Here is a 27,639-nt window from a genome sequence, read left to right on the forward strand (position 1 = left end):
ATACTAGTTGTTTTATACTTGTCATATGTCTATTACTTAGTAAAAAATATCAAATATTTAAAATTCTCGTATCACAGGTTTCGTGTTTATACTCCTCCGCTAGACAGATTTTGATGAAATTTATATGTATATTCAGTAGGTCTGAGAATTGGTTTATAAAAAAATTTTATACCCCTAAGTGTTAATGGCGGTTTTACACCATCATTCATCCTTCTACCATCGACCACTATTTTTAATAGATTTAATTTATTTTGCAAAACAAATATTTGCCGGGACAGCTAGTTTACCTATATAAATCTATTTACAGCACTGATAGAATGAACTTGTTTCTTTTCCAAGATGGATTAATAAAAATATTAAAACAGATGCAGTATACCACTATGTATATAATCACTGAGGACCTCATGATGTTTAGACACAATTCCCTAAAAGTCAACCTGCAATGTATACTATTTGTGAATAATAACCTCAACTTCTAGCCCTGAATACAGCATAAAAATGAGAAATCTTATTCTATATTCACACCTTGGGATATTAGCATTGAAGCATTCGCCAATCAATAGAAAAAACCGCTCGTTAAATTCATATTTTAAAATAAACTAGTTATTAAAAATATTGTTTGCAATAAAAATATACTTACAATTCATAGACAGAACCAAGATCAAAGTAACTATAAATTACGAATTAAAATATAATGTACTTGAGAAACTGTTTAGCACATCGCTTTACTTTCGATGGTCGCGGGTTCAATTCCACGAACAATTCAAAACATTTGTATTCATAAGCGAATAATCTGACGGACATCATGTTATCATAGATATATGATAACGTGATGTCCGTCAGACAGCCCAGGATATCTACATCGCATGCGATAACATTCCGGAGATTTCAATATCATGCCTCTTATCCTGTTATTACTTTATCGCACACTTTAAACGAAACAAAGCAAGCTGCTTGACCATTGAGATAAACAGACAGAGGTGGACAGGGTGGATCCCTGACCACTTTTTACAATCTCCATAATAATTACCTAACCAATTTTTTCCACTTCTTACCCAAAATTTTAGGAATTAAGAAAAGCAACAGAAAATCGTTCTAAAATTAAACAATGCTCAAGTAGTTACTAAAAATATGTTAGCAATTAAAAGATCAAAATTATAAATTACATACATATATCGGCATAGTCTTCCTATTTTACCACATATGTACGTAAAAATTCTCTATAAATAGTCTATAAATAGAAAGTAAATACCACTTAAGAAAGAAAATTAAATATTTAAGCTCCAATAAAACAAGATAGAATTGACAACAATTACGGTCTAAATTGTAACACTTATACAATTATTATATTTGTACAACAATTATATAAATAACACAATCAAAGTAACCAGTAACAAAACAACATCGTAGTAATCTGTACAACTTGGTTTAGTGCCTAGTATATACAGATACTTTAACCCTACTGATAGTTGAATTATAGTGCAAATTGATATATTACTATCAATTTACATGCAAAAATATATGTGTTGATGAGGACTTAATACATCATTCCCATAAACTATACATATAAAAACAGTCTATGATTAATATATGGAACATGATTTCGCACGGGCAGAGTATAAGCCTGTGACGAAAATGAAACCATAGCGCCTTTTAATTTTGCCACGGCGCCATCTAGTTACGATTCCGCCGACATCTGACTGTGGAACGACTGAATGTACTTTCAACCCGCCGATTTAAGGGTTGCGAACTGTGTAATAATACCATACGCAAATCCCATAGAACGAATCAAACAAACATTCATAAAATGACAATGTACATAAAACTAATTTGTCTTTATTGCCTAAGCATTTATTAGGTATTAACTTCACTTTCAATCACTAGGTTTTTTAAATCTCACAGTTAAAAAAAGCTTTTCATTACACATGGAATGTTTTATGGTAATTTTTTTATATACATGCATATTAATCGATACATTCGTTATGTGGTCCGATTGTCTATACTAATAATAGGTCTCTAGGTATTTACTTTTTCGTTAACGTATTAGTTGTTAGTCGTATGTTAGTTTTTAAAGATGGATATTGTTTTGTACGTTAATTAACTGTTTGATTATTGCATTAAGTTAATTAATTAAGTTCTTCGAAACAGTATTATAAATAGAGCAAAATGATCTGAAGCAAATATTAAATTAAATGATTAATATTAAAGCGTTTTTATATAGAAATCTAGGTTTTCACACCTTTTACATTATTAGAAGTAGATTAAATTTATTACACTTTTTTTTTATCATTGCCGCGTTATGCGGTGACTATAGCGAGGACACTGATTTGCACTTGACACTGGTTTACCCCGAAAAAAAAACAAATATAAATGTCTCACAGATATATGTAGAAGAATATTTAATTATACTACCACATAATTGGAATAAAAAATATTGTAAAGGCTACTCTCATAAAGCCAAAGAAGGTACTCTGAAAGTTTTCCGATGAATGTCGTATTTTCAATAGTACTATTGACAGGACTTCAACACCTCGCACATACATTTTTTACTGTAAATGTTACTTGTTATAATAAATAAAAGAGCTGTGGTTGTCACGTATGTCAAAGACAACATAAACAATATGACGAAGGCAATGTAAACTAAATTATTCATGGCTGGCCACACAAGATTCTTTATAACTGTTCTCATATATTTTTTAAGCTATAAAAACTATTTATTTATATTAAATTGCAAGAAATATTTATTTTTAAAAAGTTGTAATCAACCTGGCTGAATTCTAGTTACAATAACCCTTGATAGTATTACCCTGTAGTACCTACGAGTATATTCTGTATCGATTTCATTAACTATTCGTAAAAAGCAAAAAACATAAAACAGACTACCTATTCTGTACATAATAACACCTACATAATATTTGCGGGATCCCTAGCTAATAGTAATGATACACTGTGTTTTGCAACAATAAAAAGTACAGACTAATTTAGAATGAGAGAGACCTTGAGCTGCGATGTTTTCACGGTTAAAACAGACAGGTGACAATGTTGTTACTACTCAATACCTAATTTTTATTAAAATGGTAAACATTTCTATGTAGGTACTTTATATGTTCCTGGAATGGAAAACAAAGATATGTAACAAATCAATCAGATGGTAAATTGCAACTTTCAGCTATATACTTGAACAGCTCCATTGATATTACCTCGTTAGGACTAAATTATTTTACCACTACACTCTATAATTTCACAAATATATTATACATATTAAGGGGTGAGTTAAAGTGAAACACAGCTCACAAAGGAAGCTGCTTGGCAGCTGAAAAAGGTAAAATAAAGGTGGGCAAAACCAAAGGTGGTATATTTTATACAAAGTGCTCTGCGTGTTCTACCAAATGTAGGTAATATATATATGTATGTACCTTTATCATAATTCTGAAGTAGATAATCAAATAGGATAAGAGGGAAGACGAAAATTTCTCCCAGTTACAGGCTTAATATGCAAATCACTTAAAGATACATTGAAATATTGTTTATAAGCTTGACACAATTAACACTATGAGCATGTAATTATTTTTCCAGCAGTGCGCGGAAAATGGTCATTATTATTATTAAATCCATTTATGTATCTAATAAATTCTTGATTCGGTATATAGTTAGACATGAGTTTAAGTATTGTATTGTGTAACAAAGTTATAATTTTATTTAAATATTTACCTTAGATTAAATTAATAAATAATTGTTCACTCTCGCAGCTTCCAATTAATAGGTAATGATCCACTAGACATAATGAGCAGCATATAGGTAGTGTACAATGCCACACATCACGCCAGTGTTAATGAAGCATTACAAGGGCACTTAATTGTTTTATAAACGAAGGATATAATATTAAATTAATCGTAAATATTATCTATTTATCATAGACCACGTGTTGGCAGTCAGTGGCGCCATCTTTTCACACGACTACTAAATGCATGTGGCTGTCTGTCGTCCGATCGCCCTCTTATTCCCCACTCATCAACAGACGTCGAGCAATGGCGTCTGGCAGGGGTAATACTTTGAGCAGACACTCGGTGCATAACGCTCGGAATAACCGGAAAGCGACCCCTAACTAAACAAATACTATAATGTCCTTAAAGTATGCCTAAAATGTGCGAATGTACCGAACGAATATATGTTGTATAGAATTACTAGTGTCGTTATGGATGATTATAGAATGATACACCCGCCTGCACTGATAGTTTACGCTATCGGGGCACCAACTGACTATGACATGATGTGCACGAAAATCAGTTAGCCCATTGTTACAAATTCACCAAGAACATATTACGATGGTTTCCAGGGGAACTGCGTGGAGGTCGACCTACCATGGTACATTGCTAGCAGTAGGTTCTAACTAGTTCCCATTATTAACAATCCCCTTTCCCCCTTACTAGAGTATTATTATAATAAATATTGAATTTTATTCCTGTTCCCGCGATTTCATACTCGTATTATGGTTTGTTTGTGCAGAGGTGGCTATAAAGCAAACACTATAATTGTGAATGAAACTGGCCACAATATATAAATTGAATAAGATTGTAAGTATATAAACCTTATTGAATTTATATATTTTGTGTGTAATAAATAACTTAATAGTAGGTACGCAACAATTCGATTGGCCCGTTCTGGGAACATAAAAAATCTAATAATTTGCCTGTTTTTGATTCTATTACGTCATCTGACATATACATTTTTATTACAAGAGCTTAGACGATCTCGATGGTATATATATATATATAGTATATGGTTCGATTCCTCGCACGGCGCAAACATATGTATTCATGAGTATGATTGTTTGTATATGTCTGGGTGTTTTCTATCTATAATATGTATGTATTTACGAAAAAAAATATTTAGTATTTGTGTCAGTTATCTTGTACAAGCTAAGCCTAACACGAGCTTTAGCTAGCTTTACTTGGGTCTAGATGGCGCTGTGTGAATTGTCCTGAGATTAAATTATTAAGAGCTAATAATATGAATATTCAGCATTTTAATATCTGTTTAATCGATATTAATCTTATAAATTCAAAAAGATTTCTGTCTCTTTGTTTGTTACGTTTACAAGGCTATACGGCCGATGTTTTTATACGAAAATAGATTACATAAATTTAGGTAAGGATATAGGTTATCTTTTAACTATATCTCTGATAAAAGCTATGTATAAACTTATTAATCACTATTATTCCATAGTATAAAACATAGTCGCTGCGCTGAATGTCCCTATGTATGCTTAAATCTTTAAAACTACGCAACGGATTTTGAAGCGGTTTTTTTAATAGATTGAGTGATTCTAGAGGAAGGTTATATAATACATGTACACCCGGGCGAAACCGGGGCGAATTATTAATAATTATAATTATTAATATTATAAATGCGAAAGTTTGTAAGTATGGATGTTTATTACTCTTTCACGCAAAAAACACTGAACGGATTTTGATGAAACTTCACAAAGAATTTTCATACGGGTGAAACCGCGTTTACTTAATATCTTACTTTTTGTCAAAAATAAACAATGAATTTTCAAATAGGTATTATATATATATATAGGTACGCATTCCATTCACGATTAAAGCGAGGTTTTAACGTTATCGGGTCGTAATGGACATTACGTGTTAACACCTAACAGGAATTTATCTAATGCGTCTTTAGGCAAACGCATACGGGTGCCTAATGTATAATTCATTAAGTACACTCATAATTTAATGAAATCATAAAATACAAGAATGTATAATTAATATTTAATTTACATGCTAATGTTATAATAATGACTTTAATGTTAATAAAATTTATTCCATAATTTACAAAAACGATGTTAATATTCTGTTGAGTGTGATTATGAGACATTATCACTTTATGTATTACATAACGCTATGATCGAGTTTATCTATGTATATCTTTTATGTATATATAATAATGTATATATAATTTTAAAAATTAAATTAAATTTGTTAGACTAGCTATAACTCCAAAATGGCTGAACCGATTTGACTAATTTTGGTATTGAAATATTCGTAAAATAAGGTTGAACAGGAAAATATATTAAAAAAATGTAAGAAAAGAAGCAAAACTAACCAATTATTTTCCCCATAATAACTGCAAAAAACTGTCAAGCAATTTACCTTAAAACAATGTTTTGTGACTAAACTTATAAATAGAAATTCTAAGAAGATATGAAATAGGTAAATTAAGTTATATTACCTACTTCTTAAGTTATTATTATTTAATAATCGAAACTCAAATTTCTTGACTGACTCTAGGTACTTAAGTACGTTATTAATTCGTATTAATAATTTTTTGATGAGCCTATATTCTCGATCATGTCTGCTTTAAAAAAACTTTATTTCATTTTATGGTAAATGACTGATGATGACTGTATTTATGCAGTTTTTTTTTCGGTCCATTTGTCTAGGTAATTCCTAAACGTTGCCACAGACAGACATACAGACACGATAAACTTATAACACCTTTTTTTGCTTCAGTGTTATAGATGCAGTAACTTGGTAAGCGTAGGTACCACATTTAAAACGAAGCCATTGTTCTAGAATGTATGAGACATAGAAGATTTCCTAATAAGATGATGAAATAAAAAATCATCTACATCATAACAATGCATTATCTTCCGACTGTTGGGCAGTAATATAAATAACTTTGGACAATTAACACAGCGCCATCTAGACCCACAATAAGCAGAGCTTGTGTTATGGGTACTAGACAACTGTCAAAATACTTAGATATTTTTTTTGTAAACATATACATATATACAAAGAAAACACCCAAACCGATACAAACAATCATACTCATGAATACAAATGTTGCCGATACAAAACATCGTGCGAGGAATCGCACCCGCCACCATCGGAATTAAATCGGTGTGTTAAACCGCTACACTACCGAGGCCGTCGAATGTTCCTCAAAATAACAAGATACATATAGCCTAGCCTGCAAATAGAAAGCTAAACTATTTATGCTTGTGACTTGTTAAAAAGATTTTAGACTAGCTGACCTTCGTAGCTTCGTCCTTCTCATCAGATAGAGATGGAGAATTAGTTTTCCCCTTACTGCTAAATTTTTCAATAATCCTCTGCTTCTAATAGACAACGTGAGATTATATCGGGGTCAGTGGTCTAGCGGTTTAGCACGCCTATTTAATTCCGATAGTCGTTAGTTCGATTTCTCGCACGGTGCAAACATTTGTATTCATGAATATGATTGTATCGGTCCGTGTTTTTTCTAAGTATATTATGTCTCCATTTACAAAACAAGATGTATCTTCATATGTCAGTTGACTAATGCTCTACTTATCTTGGGACTAAATGGCGTTGTGTGAATTCTTTATTTTTATTATTGTATTAATATTATATACCATACAGCCTTCCTCGATAAATGGACTGTCCAGCACTAAAGTTTGGCTCACAGTTTGGAAAATTACTTTTACTATTAATTTGAACAGCGCATTGTGCAATCGTAGATTGTAATCAAAACCATATTACAATGGGTCCATACAGTATATAGCTGTCTGAAAATAATATGTACCTATATTATGTAATTGTTATAAATATTTACATCATTTCTTGTGGTCTAAAGCGAAACAACAATAACAAAAATTGGACAGTCATAACATAATCCAATCCAGACGAATGGCAGACTAGTAAACCTGAGACATCCGGTGATTTCACAATTAAACTCATCGTATTTATATACCACTCAACTAATAGCTAATAAATAGCTTTCCCACGAGTTTTCTAACGACATACATTTGATAAGGAATGGAAAGGAGAACCTATCTATACAATATTAATATATATCGATATGCAATGTACGAGTGAATAGATAGATAGCAAACTTATCGTCGAAATCTGTATCGTAATAATATAATTTTATATATAACTGGCTACTCGTTCCGGCTTCGCACGCGTGTACATATATTATACATAATAAACCATCTTCTTGAATCACTCCATTTATTAAAAAACCGCTTCAAAATCCGTTGCGTAGTTTAAGAGATTTAAGCATAAGAACAGACAGCGACAGCGACAGCGACTTTGTTTTAAATATATGTAATGATGACTAGCGATCCGTCACGATTTCGCACGGATGCATTACAAATCTTTTAATTTCTCGGCTTAATCTATACTATAACACGCATGTATTATACATTCTAACCTTCCTCTTGATTCACACTATCGACTGCTTAAAACTGTATGAAAATCCGTTGCGTTATTTAAAAGATATCAGCGAACAGACACCGGCAGTGACTCTATTTTATAATATTTTTTAGATTAATTAATGTAAAATATTTATATATTTTATTGTTTCCATACACAATCTATCAATTAAATCACACGTATTTTATAATTATTTAAAATATTGATTTATTTATTAGTCATTTATGACTAATAAGTGAATATCTATATTTCTATTGAATACTTACTATAATAAGTAATTGATAAAATCATTCAATAAAATTCAGCCTTGTGCATCTTTCGCTAATATTATAATATTATATATAAATACAGAAAACACTTATAAAACGACATTGAATGACAGATAACGCATTAGTAATTTTAAAAAATCGTGATGTGGTAATTTGTTATGGAACTGTAATTATCTTGTACCGAGCACATAACAAAACAATAACAATTTAAGTATCCAGTCGACCACCTAACTACTATATCGCATTAATATTGTTTTTGTTATCTCCAGCAATAGATTACTTGTTTTGCTTGCGGCATAAAAACTAAGGATTTAATGTTTACCCATACGTACCTCAGTTTAATGAACAACATATATATGTATATTCTTAAATAATTTTAAAACCTCCTGTAGTTTTAGCACACTTTGTTTTTGATGAGTGTGGGTTCGATCCTCTCAATATACAAACATTTGTACACATACATAAGTATGTATGTCATTCTATATTGGTATGATATCTTTTATATCTCCATTAATGGACTCACGAATTCGTCTGCTTTTTGAAAAGTTATTCTATGTCGGTTCCTGTGATATAATTCATTTTCAGAGAAAATTTATATGTTCAGCCGTTTGGTCATAGAAAAGCAACAAATAAGCTTTCAGACACACTTTCGCATGTTTATATATTTTACGATGTTAATGTAATTCTGCAGGCTAACTGCAGGTATATGACGAGGCCCGGGGTGGGATACACATGGAGAAACCCTGAGCTCCGGCATAGACACTATACATCCAGATACATCGTGTGGTTTTTAGTGGGTAAAAATCCCACACCACCCCGCCATCCCTCCGGCAAGACAGCATAAAGTCAGATGAGGCAGCCCATCATTGTGGTGAGTTAATTAATTTTAACGGAGAACCATCTTATATCATTCATTTTTACAACCGGTCTCACTCAGTATATGTATAATATAAGAATAGAGAGTATAAAGAATGCATGCAAGTAAGTTGTAGGTACATCAGTTCTCTATTAACCCAAGACCAATTTAACAATAAACAAATGTCACAAGAATTGAATATTAAAAAAAATATTCTCTTTAAACAATATACGAGTACAATGTGAAGTAATTCCAATAAATGTATGTAAGCAATAATAATCTATATAATACTGGGAATTATTCGAGTCGTGTCTATGCAGCATAAATACGTAACATCACACCTCTGTGTAACTTTCTGCTTTGCTAGTTTCACACGATGGTATTGGGTGGTCTGAAACAGTACAGTCAAACTGGTATAAAGTGAAAAGTATACGATAATGATTCATTATTAGTAACTCAAAAAAGGTACCTTTCCAACTTTATTGTTTATATCGTGTCCTACATTATTCTTGCTTTATGTGACATCGTTAAGCGATAACTTCTCAAATTATAGACTAGACACTTAGTACAAAGTCTTCGTGGGTATCTCAGCCTCACAAATTTTAGCTGCCAAGCAGGTTTCTTTATAAAAGACATGGCATTTTATCGGCCAAAAAGACTGCCATAGCAAGCGTCAAGATAACATGTCTGTAGCGCTATTCATACACTTATATATAGACGAAAATATCAATTTGGTCCTCAGATAGTATGTCAATTCATTTAGATGGAAATAAATTTTAAAGCAGGCAGTTGTCTTTGGAAGTTGTTTTATTTTAATTGATTCGATGTGTCAGTGAAATTATAGGGTATTGAGGCATAAAAATATAGTCCTTAAGAATAGCAACACTTAGGAGTTTCTACGAGTGTCACAAACTCATTATGTGATATCAATTACGCTGTTCAATTCGATTAGCGACGATTGCGACTCATCTATTTTACTTATTTTTTATTACGTAAAAAAATTAAGTATTTAACAATACAACTTATGTAGGGAAACTTTAATTTTGCAATAATATTTTGAGTACCAAATAGCCACAAATATTAAATGTCTTGATTAGGTCTGCATATATTTAAAAATAAAGAGGAATCAATTAATATTAACCACTTTGAAGGTTAAATTAATATTCATACCTATTATTCGTAATATTTCAAGTCTATGTAATTGTTAGTTAGAACATTATCTTGCAGCTACGTAAATACGTACGAGGTAAATAATAATTCTAGACAATTACAAAGGCAAAAAGATTGCTATCAAATAACATGGACTACATAATTAAGATGAATAAAATTATTATTGTGATGCACTTATGTACTGCGATGCAAAGGTAGCTATTATGTTACGTTAAGTTAACTTTACTAAAACATAGCTCGTAAACTTTTGTAGTAGGCATAAGTAGCCGTCATTTTAATTATTTAATATAGTAGATTAAAAAAAGAAAACAATTACGAATACATTATTATATACAGAGCAAAATATGTTTACATTTAATTAGAAAAAAAATACTCTTCGCCGATCGCCGATCACAAGATTGTAATTAAGAACAGAAATACGTACTAGTTGATAATGATAGGAAATAGAACTGATACTATGTGTCAAACCATTAAAGGAGCAAATAATTGTGTAGATGGCAGTGAGATGCATAGGTATATTGTAAATTTGTCACCCACACTGGATTGTGCAAATAAGTGACGTTGAACCAATGTATATACCTACACCACACCTTTGCTTTGATTGCGTGCGACCCACCATTATTCGAATAGATTAAAACTCTTTAAAAATCGAATGCTACTGTTAAAGAGTTAAATTACCTACTATTACATGTTCGTTATAGGATGGGAACATAATCGCGGATAGAAGGCTAGCCATTATTAGGGGAGATGGTAGACCAATTAGTGGAGGTGCATACGCCTCATGAAGGTCAATGGTAGCGACAGTCACGCATACAAGTAGCAGTATTTACCATAATACTAATAAATTGGATAGCCGACTTCATTGAATTAATATTCAAGCCCATTGGTGTGAAAAAGGCCCAGAGACCTCCAAACAACGTACTGGCCAGGTACGCTAGTTTACTAAAATGTGAAGGAATACATTAAAGAAAGACATTTTAATAAAATCTATTTATTATTTACGAAAGAAATAGCGTTTCTTGCTTACTTTATTCTTTTTACTAAACTATTACCAAAGGAGAGAGTAAATATACTAGACATTAGTAAAAATCTGTGTAAATGTAGGAGAATAAACTGAATATATTTCCACCTACAGGCAATGCCAGTATGTTAATACAGATATTATTTATGAAGAAGCAACACATAGGTATATTATATCGTTCACATAATTTTTGGACATACGAAAGCCATTGTTTTCTGGAAAAAAAACAATTAGGTATACTATTGCAATGATTCTGTAGTAAAAAGAATGTAAGAACTTAAGTAGACATTTTCCAGTTAAATTCCAAATATTTTTAAGTTAAATTATTCAGGAAAGCCCTGAAAAATAATCATAACAATTGTGACGAAAATTAGAAGTGAGAGGTAGAATTTGTGAAAAGTCATTTGTGACTAACCTGTATCAGCTCACCTTTGTCTCATCTATTTCAGCCGTCAAACATTGTATTGGTAAAAGATTTCAGTCTAATAACAGGATAAGAGGGATGACATATTAGTTCTCAGGAATGTCAACTCGTGAATCATATAGTGGTAGTGTTCATATATATGGGTGACCACTACCACAGGTGACCATGAGCTTGTTTGCATATCTGATTATAAATTTGATCTGTCAACAAACTACATGGTATCACTGCATGATGATTGCAGGTAAGTTCTGCTTGAATAAAATCAGCTTTAGTGAAGCTAGTGCAGACCTTCACTTTTAAACACGCGATTATTATCCTTATATTGTAATTGACAAAAGAATTAATGAAAAGATTATTAAAACGAAACATTATCTGTGCATATGAAGAGAATTGAAGGCTGTAGATAATACTTATCTATTCTGTGCTTACCAACTTATAACAATGGGAAATAACACTGTATCTGCTAAAATCTGATATAAGGAAAATCTGAGGATATTTTTATGAAGATCTGCGTTTAAATTAAATGTCTAAAATTCCACTTATATTTTAATGGTCTCTTTTCTGTTTAATAAAGGTTAAATAGATACCTTTTTTTAATATTAAATCATATTTCAAAATAGTTACTAGTTATAAAATCATAAGAGGAATAAAAATTATAAAATCAATGGATAAGGGAAACAAAACGAATATAGAAAATTTGAAATGTTTTCATTTCTTTTTTCATGTTATGATGTCTTATCTGGATAAGGTCACTACAGACCATATTGCATATTTCTGTCATTGTACTCATTACTTTTTTTTCAGCGTCTTTTATTTTTTATTCTATAGAGTTATAAAAACAGACAAACGATCTATCTGAATATAATTTGCAATGTAAATCTAGGTCTACTCTGCTACTTGCATCCTTTCACTTTCGCATTGGAATTATGTGTTTCATCATTCTTTCATCCGATATTCTTTCAAGCAATAACCACGTACCTACGTCTATTTGTTAACAGTACTAATAATTTAAATGCAAGTAATTATAAATTTAAGGAGCAAATTAGAAATATAGTCACTTAGTTTTTAGAGAATTTCAGAATTATTCTTTAGAAATTACAGAAAGAAACTGGCTCTACCTAAAACTATCTTAGTCCGAAATATATATTTTATTTATAAACTCTTAACGAACAATAAAATAGACGTAAATTATTACCAAAATCAGTCATGCGATTTCTGACATTAGCGCGCACAAAGAAGAATTCTAACAGTAATTATTTTGTTATACACCTCCGGCACCTACTATTATCATAGATATCAATGCAAATTGTAAACAACCAAGAAAACAGTTTAGAAGAGAATAGAATAGAATAGAAATTTATCAAACCGAAGCTAAATTCATTGTTTGGGTTTCCAGTAGGTTTTTAAGTCGCCTATAATAGTTTTTTCCATGTACAGATAATGATCAGAAAATTATATGTATATTTTTAGCTACAGAGGTTTTCATTTTACGTTTGTCAAACAATGACTTAAATTCAGTTAGCCTTTTTGTCGTTAATTTCGGTGTGGCCATTCCATCATCATCCACAAAAACTAGCTCGATCATTACAGCTAAGACGTCAATATATGGCGGAAAGTCATTCCTATACATATTTCATTTGCATTGTATTAAACAGGTATTTATGTGCAAAATGTTGTAGGTGTTTAAGTCAGCCAAATGTAATCTCAAAGTCCAGTAATGACGCATCATTGTCAACCATCAGATTTGGTATTGGTACAAGCAAGCACGGTACATTCACACTGTACCAGACAATGTGGATATATCGTATGTATATGTTATGACGGCCTTGATGGTCTAGCTGTTTAAGACCCGGCCTTACTTCCGATGGTCGCGGGTTCTCAGTTTATTTTTTTAATTGTTATTAATGTTTTCTTCACAATCGAAATATAAATTAAAACAATATTCTCTTTGTTTCCTTTGGATTTAGACACATTAAATTAACGATTAAATAGCCTAATTAGTGTTTATAAGAAAGGGTATCAGTAACGGGTGGTGTCGATGAGGTCCATATATGGCGGAAGGTACTACTTTCCATCAGGTGGTCCGTCAGCTTGTTCATCATTAACAAAAAAAAGTACTTCTATATACGGTTTTACTCTAATTGTATAATAAATCAGATAACAACCTACTTGGTGAAAAGCAGATATTGTGTGACACTTCTAAGGTACTATTTCTGAGAACTATCACATCGTATAGGCATCAGCTTAGTAGTTACACCAAATTAGCCGAGAGATTATTAGATTAAGCTTGGCTGACATCAATGAAAAAATTATGTAACACTTTATATTTCTGACTACAGGAGTATCACACCCAGACAGTTACAGAAATACCAGTGCACAAATGAATTAAATTAAAGAACACGACAAAAATTAATCCAAGATACAGCGGTAGGCAACGCTACCATTTGAATACAAACGGAATTTATTTTTTTAAAGCCAGTTTATTTACATTTTGTACTTATAAGATTTTCTCATTTAAGTAATCGTTAAGGGCTTTGCTCAAAAAATATACCTTACATTATTAGTTAGTTAGTTGCTTCCGAACGGCAGAAATAAGTGAGAATCTTTGTTAGTAGTCTCCAGGGATGTCTACTTTATAAGAATCCTGTACCAGATTTTTGGCCATCGGAAATCGATCAAAATATCATGATATACGATGTTAGAGAGTCAATTTAAGACAATCTACGAGGTTTTTGAGTTCTTCGTACGAGGTTAAATTTTTTAAGGTAGGCGACCCTGACAGTCTCCTCCTCTTGTAGTATAATTACTTAATCACGAAGATTTCTCTTCTTAGCAATGTCTCGTCACTTTACAAACTACTGTTACATATTCTGTGAATTTACACTGTTAATGTTGCTTTCTTGTATTACACAAATCAAATTAAAAATTATTCATTCATGTAAGACTTTTTAGTCACTTATAATCGTCAAGTTTTTTGTATTAATATTTGTTGTAGTTTTATTATATATATTAAATATATAATAGTAATAGTAAATAGAACAAACATGCTAGAAAAAGTGAGATTTTTATAAAGTGGATTGTCACGACATAAAAAGAAAGGCAGGAGTATAAACAAGATTATTATTAGTATATAAGTAAAAGAACTAATATTTGAATTGAAATTTTTTATTTGAATACAAATTTGATTCAGTGGCTAATCAGTATACAACAATATTTATTAACTGTCAAAGCTTCTGTAACGCAACAACATTTTACTCGAGGTAAAACCTAGTTGTGGTTTATTTTCTATAAATCATATTTGTTAAATATGATTTCCTTAAAGGTAAATAAAGTAAGTTGTTATATTAAAGCTGTTAACAGAATAAGTTGTATGAATAAAAGCTATAATAATAATTATAATGAGTTCTTTCCAATACTTGACAATATTGTTTAAGTAATCATGTTTATGTTTCAATCATGTTTAAGTAAGTTTCCTTTACACGTAATATAATTATGATATGGATTATATCAAATTGCGTAACTGTAATAATTCAGCACAGCGTAGAAAGTAATATTTTATCAATATTAATAGAAAAATAATATTGGAAAACGATCAATTATTCTACTTCAGTGCCTTTCGATGGTCGCGGGGGGGATTAAGATATTGGCTGGATGTTTTCTATTTATATTATTTAGTATCTATGTACAAAACATATATATCTATTAAGTACTGCTGTCAATTATTAAGAAACTAAACAAAGTACAAGCTCTGATTATTTTTTTTATGACGACAATGGCGGATGATGTGACTAGATGGCGCTGTGTGAGATATTCTGTGTTCATTACCATTCACTATCTTGTGTTATTGCTATATTTGTTTACAATCTTCTGAGTACCGGTAGAATAATCTCAGGGAGGTAACAACATTCTTTCGCACAGATCAAGGATTCGTCAAGCGTATACAATATTAAAGATACGTATTAAAATTATATTACCTACAGTAATGACTTTAATTAGTAAAGAGCTAAAAACGGAAACGCCGGCAGCTAAAAAACTTATTCAGTAATAAATTTCAATGACAACAATAGAGACACGGTAGGATACTTAACATGCTGCTTATATCTATGTATTTAAAGTTATAATTAGTTAATGAATTATCACTCAATGTATTATTGTAATATAATGGCTCAACAGGTCATTAATAGTATAATCGCTCAATAATTAAAGAATTGACAATCGTAGAAACCATTATAACTGGTTTTGTTGAACTAAACCAATGAACTAGCTATTATGAAGAATGATTAAAATCGGTATAAAAATGGAGAACATATTGCACAACATTACCTGGGCAGAAAAATACAGTCTATATGAAGACTGTTAAAATATATAGAGTCACTACATAAATAATCAATTAAAGCGACATATAAATGTTTTGTTTGAAATACATAATATGTTCTCTTAAGGTTTACTATACTAAGAACTAGAACTAGATAGACTAAGAATTATATATTATGCTACCTTGCAATTTCTTTTTAAAGTCCGTTAAACAAAACATATAATTATATATATCATCATCTTTTATAATAATCATGTCTAAAATACTCTATTCGATAATCAAAAACAATCAGGCAGTTCATTTCAGTTTACCGTGTACTTGTGAATTTCTTACATGGTTTTGTTTATGAGTTTTGTAGATAAGAAATAGGTACATGTAATTTAAATTCAATAAGTACCATATCGGCACCTATCAATGCTTACGTTACGTGCAAGTCAACTATATTTACAGCGTAACAAATTACATGAGGAAATGAATGACTCATGTTATATCTTGCGCACAATTGAATACTATTACACAGACTTGGAGCTAAGCTAGGTATAAGGATTTTGTTCTGATAGAACGCTTATTCATCACTTTTTGTTTACTTTAATTAGATGGTTTGTGACTCTGTCACGGCAACATGAATAATTTTATGCCTACATTGACATGTAACTATAAATTTGAATAGTGCTATATATACCTATTAGACATTACACAATTGTATTTCAATTATATATATGACTAAGTGACTAGCCTTGGCATATCCCGGGTTCCTAGTTTGTGATATTACTATATATTTATCTAATAAACATAAAAGGATTAGAAGATAAGAAGAATAAAAGATAGATAATTTCAGAATAATAAAGACTATATCATATTATTCTGAAATAACCTATGTTTTAATTAGTGAAAGAACTTCTGAAATTAGTGCAGTGGTTTCGACGTTTACTTTCTTTATAACTATTCTCAAACTCTCTTTACAATGCATATTAGTATAATATAATTAATGGTTAACATTCTGCCTCAAGGATAAAAGGCTAGGATAGCAATAGAAGAGCTCTATAATAACCCTACTATGTAGTTGTACCCATAACAGATGAATGGAACAATAGTCTACTATTGCTCAAGCAGCTCGTGTATAATGTATAATACAAGCAAGAATTTATTTTATTTCAAGTCAACTTGAAATTAATGTTTCTGTCCCCCTTAGAGAGACTTATGGTATCGAGTGATATAAGAATTTTAATTCATTAGAAAATTATTGGTTAATTGACAATAAATTGAACTATAACCTGTTCTGCAATAAGCATTGAATGTTAAAAAAGTTTTTAAAAACTTACTCGTAATAAAGTCCAGTACTCCGCTTCAAAATAATGTTTTATAAGTAGATGTTGAAGGGATGTACCGCGATATGAATAAATATGTATAATATTATAATTTCTTTTGTAATAGCAATTGGTCTTGAAGCATTAACTGAGGCAACAGTCCATTGCGATGTGTGATTGTAATGTCAAATAAAACGTATATTTATTTCGCAACTGTGAAATATGTGATGCGAGGTAAACAAACATGAATACTGTTTAAATAATAAATGTACCTTTTACAGATTTTACTAAAATCAAAATACTTATGTATTTATAAATACTATACTGATAATGTAAAGTATAACATACCCATTTTCAAAAATCCTTGCTCATGATGCGATGGCCCATTTATCGAGGAAGGTTATAATCTATATAACATTATGTTATGACCAGTAGGAGCAGAGTCGCAATGAAAAATAATGCAAAAAAGGGAAAACTGACATAGACAAAGTTGCATGATTCATCCATGAGTAGTTAGCTACATATTTTGACAAAAAACAATACCGGTTTCATTTGTAACAAATTTAAAAGCCAGATCTACGTAGGTAGACTAGATAAATATCCACATAGAGCAAGGACATAAGTAATGTCTTTGGTGAATGATAGGATGGATTCAAAACGAGGAACACTTATTCAATCTTTGCAGTTTCCCATGACACCCATAGTAGAAGATTCAAAAGGAATTTGTACTATAATTTTATTTATTCATTTATTTCAAATATCCATACATATTATTTTAATAACCAACTTATAAAGTAGTATATTACAATAGACATCTTTATTTCTCAATTCATATATCATTATAATAATACAGATAGAATGTCTGCAAGAATTTCTGGGTCGAAACTCCTGAATTGTCGACTCCTATTTACCATAACAAGAGTAGCTTTCAGGCCACAGCTTAATAGGAAATATAGTAAACCAGTCAAAGTAGATCAAAAATTAAAGATGACATACAGTCGTATTTTTCGAAGTTAATTGCAAGCATCTATAAATTATAAAATAATCCCAAGCAATGCCTAAGAGCTATAAAATGATGCAATACAATTTATTTTCACCAGATATTAATAATGCAAGCGAGAAACGAAATTACGTAACATTCTCAAATGTAAATAAATTATTAATTTAAGTAACACATTTTATTGTGTTCTGTATAAGTAACTGTATAATTAAGTGATGTAAATCCAGGATTAACCATTTTGGGGACTCTAAGCAATGGCATACTCGGTTCCCATTGATAACAGTTCTTTTAAGTATGGACAAGTAAAAGTAAAAAAAATCTATATCCTGAAAGATACTAAGTAACGCGTCATATTACTATGTAGTACTATTCGAAACGAGATGGTTCTATTCTATTGTAGTGATATATTTCATCTACTGACAGCATGCGTTAAAACGAAAAATATACCATACCTATCATCATTGATGTTCAAATTAATTTTTTACTATTGAACATTTTCAATTTCCTTTGTAACCGCACAGGGCTATATTGCCTAGGCGACTGCCTAGGCAATATAGCTGATTCAGCCATTAGGCTGAGAGCGACTGCTCTCAGCCTAATGGCTGAATCAGCCTTGGATAGATTCATGAATTATATTACCATTTGCTTAAAGATTTATACAGTTTGTTCCTTTGTCCAATACCACCATAGAACAGACTTCTCTATTCGATCAATGCCACGGTGGTACAATAAGTGTATAGTGTCAATTCGCTATGCATACTTTTAGAAAACACCTAAGGTTTATAAGACGTAAATGCATATTACGCGATCTTATGGATTTCAAATGTAATGCAAACACGTTTTGAGCCACGTGTTTCGCGTTTCAGTGGAACTGCTGAATTAATTTATTAATATATAAATAATTCTGTCTAAGTAACGATATCCGGAATGGAAAGAAACTTGTTATATTACCACATATGTATATAGGAAAACAAAGGAAAAATTAATATTATCATTTCATATTGATTTATGTTTGAATTTCTTATTTCTCCGTATGGAATATACTCGTATGTTAATAAAAATGATAAGGACAAAATTGCTAAAACTTATCGCAATTATTGTACCTACCATAGAGAAATTTTAATATAAGTATACACACAAATAATACGTCGTAATTACGACCAATAATAGATATCCTTTGTAAAACATGTCAATTATATTTCTACAGATTATATACTTTTAAGTATAACACAATCTGTATTATATTCTAAATAGTCGAGTTCATTTCGATCTTAGCCTATACATAAGATAGTTTTCTTTGACTTACTTCAGAATTAAAATAAACAGTGAATCGTTTATCAAAAACATGAGTTTGGTGTACCTATTTATCTATTGAATTACTAATGTGATGATACACATATGTGTACTACACGCTGAATTATTAAGTATGTATTAAGAAAGAATGTATTTAGGAATTTTTAATATTTTAGTATCAGTAGACTAGTCCCAATAGTACAAGCTCTACTTAGTATAGGACTAGATATAATTGTTTGAATGATTTAGCCTAAAATTAATAATAATATAAAAAAAATTGAACTTGTCTTTACTTTACTGACCGCTCCAGGTATCGCGGCGGAGATGAAGAGTGCGAGGGTGTCAGGCCATGGAAGCAGTTTGTACTGCTCCCACCATCTCTTCACCACGAGGCTTACATAGAAACCCAGCACGAACGACATCGGGATCGACTCGCTCTGCGCGCCGAAGTATTGCCGAACTTTCTCGAATATCCTGTCAAAGAATTATGAACATTACGTTACAGGGATGTTGGTATGTCGAAAAGGGCTCTATGTGCAGAACAAGAAAGTGCTTTTTGCAAAAATACTGATTGTTGCAATATTGTTTATAAGTTATATAACGTACAATTAGTAGATAATTATATATTTCATGGTTAAATGGTAAAATCTACATGTAGAATCGAATTTGGCTTCAGAACCCGTAGGTCTTTAGTTAGGTATACCTTTATACTAATCCTGATGATGTTTATACTGATGATAATGATATTTATAATTTTAAATCAGATTAGAAATAATAGTAATAGTGACTAGTAAAAGGAAGGCAGTATATATTTTGTTACTATATATTATTAGCATAATTAATAAATTCAAATATGATAAATAATTATTTTAGAATATTGGTTATATAGTATGTCGCAAGTTTGAAAAGGTTGAGATACGCTAATATAATTGAAACCTGAGATTTTATAACTGAATTGGCAATGTAATTGTAACTCATGACTGACGGAAATAGAAAACGAATAAAATATTTCTTTTCTTTTAGGTCTTCGTAATAGCAAAAAGAGTGATGATAAATATGATGATGGCAAGCTGTAAACGTAACCTATATATAACAACACTATAATAATTCATGTGAAGCCACGACATCACTCGAGCGCTGCCATATCAGATGACTTAGTTCTCTGAAGTGGCAACCTGAAATGTCAAACCTCTTATACAGTAATTTTACTTGCTAACCGGCACTCTTAAACCAAAAAACAGTTTACAAAACAAGCTGGTTGGTGGCTGAAATGACGTCTTTTACAGTCTATTACTAATTAAAAAATATGAATAAATAAAATTTTCTCATACAGGAAAATCGAGTGGGTTTTTAATCGGAAAATATCTATATGAGGAGATAGGAAAATTGCAAAAAAATATAAGTAGGCCGACAATGACTCTTGACTTCACGATGACGGTGAAGATGTGTCACGTACTATTTAATATAGTAATTATAGCCGTAGTGTAAAAATATTTCCTTGTTGCAACTTTAAACAGTTAGCATACTTACGTGCTTGTTGCATATTTTACACCTTTTATCTTTGTCTTTATAAAAGAAGAAGAAATCACACCAAGTTGAAAAATTAGTGAAAATGAACAACATTAGAATAGAGCAAATAAAACCAAAAACCTTCATATAAACGGACTGAATAAGCTATTCATACTAAATGACCATGTGATAGCTCGTATTACTACGATTTCGTACTTTGTTTCTTGGTAAAAGAGATTCATACTAACCAAATATTCCTTATTGAGTATTACTCCTCAATAAGAAATATTACCTCGCTTTCTGTATGGCATTAAAAAAACAGAGGCATCAGAGAATCATTGTGGTAGTGGCAAATGTCTTCGGAGTTTCATAACCTTTGCCGAGACCGTCAAATCAAACGCTAACTGAAGAGAACCTACAATAAAATACTCTCATTATACAGACTCAAGAGTTAGAAAATTTATGTCTTGTGCATTATATATTCGAACAATACACCATGTCGCTCTCGTGTCGACGATGACGCTTATTATTTCATGTTTAAAACCTCCATTAATCTAATCAGTATGCGTATTTAATTACTTAATAGTTACATTGTAAAGGACTAAGTAGCTGTACAAAAATAGCCTGAGAGTATTCTAACAAAGGTATAGTTGTATAAAGGTATTTGTACAATATGCAAGTCGCTTGATACTTGCTGCCTACCAACTCGGTTCAATGGACTACAATTTTCAATCGCAAATTGACCAGATGACAACCTTGACGGACTAGCGGTAACATATTGCCACTTGGTACAGGATCGATTCCAGCATAATACCAATTAGTATGTACGTACAAAAAAATTAGATCTCTGTTACACATTGCGTAACTTTATTTAGGTTCGGATTTTATTGTGTGTAAAATGTCCAGGTTTTCTTAATTATTTGTGTTTATAACTTAAAAGGAAAACCAGTCAGAGTTTATGGCCTTTCAAGAGAATTCACAACACTGGAAGGTTTGTAAATATGTGTCACAGTTTTTTAAATAGTACATAATCTTTCTTAAGACGTTTTATCTTTCTAGGAATTGATTTAAGGTGGTTGTAAGTGGTGAAAAAGTCTGTAATAACGTATAGTAGTTTAGGCTCGAACTTTATTTATATAAACATCAGGCAAGACACAATATGTTATATTGCTTACAATGAATATCTGTTAGAGTTCAGAAAACATGTTCTGTACAATGTAAGCACTTCAATGAACAAACGATTAATACCGGAAACAGCTTCGACAAACGATATGACACTCACATGAAGCTGGGTTTTCCTTCGAACAATAATACAACTTGCATTTAATGTTTACACAAACAATTGGTGTAGGTGCTAATTGAAAGAATTCAACAAGAAAGACCCAATGCATTCATAGGCTTTCCTTAGAACTACATTTAACTGTAATTGATATATTAAATAGTAATATTGATATGAAATCATTATATTTCTTGAAGACTTCTTTGAATTACTTTGTCACCGAATTTTCCGAATATTGCAGGTTCGACTAGTGTCAGTATATTTGCTTATTGGTAGGTAGTAGATAGTTAAACTTGATATGAACAAGCGAGTGTTCTACCGATAATACAACGGAGGATACTAGAACTGTGTTCGGAGGAATGAACCTGAGTGGTCTCGGACAGTGCGGTTTCAGAGGAGCTTCCTTCCACACTTAGATTGTGTGAAAGAACTACCTCCCGAGGTTTTCTCTGGAGACCACAGCATAGAGGTTTTCAGGAAGGGTATATTAAGGTTTCTTAAGGGTCAGCAACGTGCATGTAACACATGGTGTTTCAGGTGTCCATAAGCTACGATAAGCATTTACCATCAGCTAGGCCGTATGCTTGTTTGCCACTATAGTAGTACAAAATACTATTATTAATTCTATTGCAATCAAGATATGTACAATATTATGATATCACTTCTATAGAAATTGCGGTGAGCAGTGCAGTTCAAATACTGTATGCACATAACATATATACACACAACAAACACGTTTTCCGCAAGCAGATCGTATTGGATATTATATGAATGGAACGACTAATGGATGACTCTCCTTATTCATCATGCACATAAATAAATAAATACGTTCACGACTGTAATGCCAAATGTGATATTTAAAATCACAAAATACACTTTCTTTACAATATACACTCGTATATTGTAAAGAAAGTCAACAAATTAAGAAACAAATACCCACAGAAAATTAAATCTGGCTTTTTTACATTACATTATAAGTAACCTACAAATATGAGTATTCTGGATACAATTTTTATTTGTAAAAAGGTTTGTAAAAAGACATTCTTGCGTCACAGCCCGCGGATGCATCGCAAATTTTTGGCTTTTTCTACTTGTTCTATATTGCTATATTCATGTATTATACATATAAAACTTCATTTTGAATCACTCTATCTTTGCTGCAAACTTCATTAAAGTCCATTGTGCACTTTAAAAGATGTAGGCGAACAGACAAAAGCGACGAATTTGTTTTATACTATGTAAAGATATGGATATAATAAGTGTTTAGATATTGTTGTACAAATATTATTCTCGCAATAATGATTTCCATCACTTTCGCTTCGAATTTACAGATCACGTTTAGTTACTATTTATTTCGCTAAACAGAACCAACGGAGTGGAACATTTAGAGAACGAGCGTCTGTCAATTTCTACGTATAAAAAATAATGAACTAACTCTATACATGGATCTAGTTGTATTAGAATCATAAAGTAAATGCAGTCAAGCGTATATAGAATGAGGTGAAACAGCATATTTTCAGTATTCATTTATTTTGTAGAATAACGTATAATATTACTTCTTTATTATAATATTACTTGACGGCCTCGGTGGTCCAGCAGTTTATTACACCGCCTTTCGTCCGATGGTCGCGGCTTCGATTCCTTGCACGGCACAAACATTTGTATTCATGAGTGTGATTGTTTGTATCGGTTTGGATGTTTCTATGTATAATATGTACATATGTACTTACGAAAAAATAATATATCTATGAATTTGTATGTATATGTACCTTATCTAGTACCTATAAAACATCTATTGAAAAGAGCAACATACAAGTTTCTTGCTCATTCTTCTGGTGATGAATCTGCGTTCCGAATGAGTGGTAGAATCAAAAACATGACTATTCAAAAGTGCATGTATTGACTTTAATTGAATAAAGATTATTTCTATTTCTATAACACAAACTTTAGCTAGCTTAACTTGAGTCCTGAGATTATTATTATTACTCGTATCATATTAGCACGATACGCCAACACTAGCCCAAGAAATAAATTTTAAGAAGTTTAAAATTACTCTATTAACTCACACAAGTATATTTTTATCTGTATAAAAAATATATTACTATTATTATTAAATGAAAGTAGGAAATGACAATCTTTAGTGCTCAAGACATTCTTGAAGCTTTCATCGTGTTGTTGAGATTGGCAAATTATTTTGAAATCCTTCTAATGCACGGTGACTGTCCTTTATTCAACGTCGGTCGTAAAGTACCGAACTGAAAGTCTGAGATAGTATTAAATAAAATAAAATTTTAGTGCATATTCTGAGTACATTTAAAAAAAAATTTTGAATATTGCTGCTAAAAAAATAACTTAATCTAAAGCAGCCACACGGCAGAATGAAAAACCTTGAGCAGTGTTACCTCTTTCTTTTTTAATTCCTATTCCTATATTCATATTAATTTCCCTTAATGTGTGTGAGCTCGGGGGAGGTTGTAAAAATAATGTTTATTAAACTTCCCAGGTTAAACAAAATTAGTTCAGATCATGTTTGTTAGCCTATCAAAGTTGTTCGGCTATCCAAACAGATCAGATATAAATATATAATAAATATTATACAGATATAATATCAGAGTAATTCAATACATAACTATGTTTAAATATTATATAATTTTATTTGAAGCTCTTCTTTTTTGATGTTGGTTAAAAACTATAATCACGCCGACTGCTGTAAATAAAGATTGACGTCCATTCAACAACATCAACCACATAAAACATCATTCCGACTTACAATATCTAAACACATAAAACCGACTGCAAATAAATTTTGTTTTATCGTCAATTATATTCAAAGTCATAAGAGTATGTGATTTAAATGACTGTGGTTGTCATTTACCATATAAAATACTCTACCGGACGTACCTAACCAATTTAATAATAATAATAATAATTTATTCAGAATCACAGTACGGAGTAAAAACAACTTAAAAACTAATATTTCGCTATGAGCTGAAAGGGCCTCCACTCAGCTGGTGCTGTAGCGTATCACTACAGCGCTGATTTTCAGTGGAGCCACTTGAAAAAAGGAAATAGCATTCTTGACGAATTTAAATATCTAAAATAAAGAATTAGTTAAATGGATGAATTACAAATATGTGTGTTAAATAGAAGAAAAATATATAGGGATAAAACTTCGTAAAAGTGTTGATTGAATGATTTTTGTGTAATATAATATAGTTTGAATATAAGTGACATATTTATTTATTTATTCAATATATATGTATATATGACTACTGTATTTATATGCTACGTTTCAGATTTTTGTACTTGGAGTAAATATTTTTTTAAATTATGTTTAAAAGACGAAACTGACTGAATAGTATTTTGAATCGGGGGTGGTAAATTGTTCCAGTATTAGTCTTTCATAGTTTTCGCAGGGAAAATGGAGTATGCAATACATACAAGGTCAGATTAGTTTGACAAGAGTAGCGACATGTTCTTTGTATATCTAATAATCCTAGAAATATATTAGTGCCATTCATTATGCTATAGATAAGCAATGATTTTCCTTATGTCCTTCTGTTATTATTTATATTATGTATGCGTTTTATGACGACTTATTCACTATTTCAAATATAGAACTGTTAATGAAGAAATGAATGTCAAACGCGCAATATAAAACAGAAAATTTGGTTCACTATTATTGTATTATACTACAATTATGTTATCAAACAAAATATATATATCCACATCTTTGTCATAATATAATTCTTGAATGATTGGCTTACTAAATATATTTATGTATTATACACTCACTGGACGGATATTGAAGATTTCTTTTCACTTGGATTACAAAATGAACACATAATATAGATTTTTCTGTGTTCATTTTGTAACAGTATAAATTATTATTTAAAAAAAAATAAAATAAAAAGTACAAAGGTACTTTATTAAACAAATTATTCAAGCAGAACTTTATAACATTTTATATTACGTTTACCTAAACTGTTTCTGAGAGTTTTTTTTATATTCATATATGCCTATATTGTTTTAAATTTAAGAGCGTCAAATCAATTGTAAATACAATTTTTATAAATTGAATATATCGATACTTTTTTTATTTGAAAATTAACTTTATCGGAATGGTTCTTAACTACAAATTCTAAAGTTATTTTTATTATAGGTTTATTGTACTCAAAATTTTATAATTATGAAATTCGGATGGCAAGCAAGTAGACGGTCAATAGCTAATAAGTAAAATATCCTATTGTCAGTAGTAACCATCGCCTAGTAGTAAGCAGAGACAGATCTGTCCCTGCAGATATCTTCTCACAATGTCTGCTAATCTATATTTGTATAATTATTAAAGTAATTTATACATAAGTATAATTTATATTTGTAAAATATTTAACTAAATAAATATAAAGCAAATCTGATGTTACTCAGCAGTAAGTGCAGCTGTTGATAATTTAAGGTCATTAATACAACGACACTGACATTCTTTTCTACAATGTCGATGGATTTTGGCAAATCGCATTTCACGATACTCAATACCGATTCGAAGCGTAGTAGGCTCTAAAGTATTTTTACTTTTGAAATAATCGTTCATTCAAAACAATCGTTAATTAAAAGACTTAAAATGTTTTTTGTAAATTAACTCTTTTATGGGTTTAGTAGCCAGTTGGCAAGGGCTATTTATGTCCATAAAATATCAGCGTGAAATTAATAATAAGTAAATATATATAAACTTATATAATTAATTAAAAACATAGCACGTATATTAGCACATGCAATACTAAACGTGCTCTTATCGCTACAAGCAATGTTATACACAAAACCACAACACAATTGTTCGCCATTCCAAATATTATAAAAATGCCAGAGAAAACTAAATACCTCTCTCTGCGTTCATCTACTTCTATAACTCGTCTCATAAATATATGTCGCACGATCTATTTGATAATATACATATCAATAACAAGTTTGCAGGTACATCATACATAACAGGTTTTTATA

At 30.8% G+C, this 27,639-nt stretch overlaps 1 protein-coding gene across 2 annotated transcripts in view; it reads right to left on the reverse strand.

Moving 5' to 3' along the window:
- The window catches only part of LOC131849211 (bestrophin-4), a 56,166-nt gene that overhangs the window by 13,409 nt on the left and 15,118 nt on the right, over positions 1-27,639 (reverse strand). Inside the window, exon 4 of one of the 2 annotated variants that reach the window (XM_059199227.1) lies at positions 20,159-20,330. In XM_059199227.1, coding sequence (XP_059055210.1) covers positions 20,159-20,330 — 172 coding nt within the window. Of the gene's footprint in view, positions 1-20,149; positions 20,331-27,639 lie in introns of both variants that reach the window. The other variant, XM_059199226.1, reaches the window with a different exon arrangement.

Source organism: Achroia grisella, unplaced genomic scaffold (genome assembly GCF_030625045.1).
Source record: "Achroia grisella isolate CSIRO2021 unplaced genomic scaffold, CSIRO_AGI_Agris_v1 utg640, whole genome shotgun sequence".
Lineage (NCBI taxonomy): Eukaryota > Metazoa > Arthropoda > Insecta > Lepidoptera > Pyralidae > Achroia > Achroia grisella.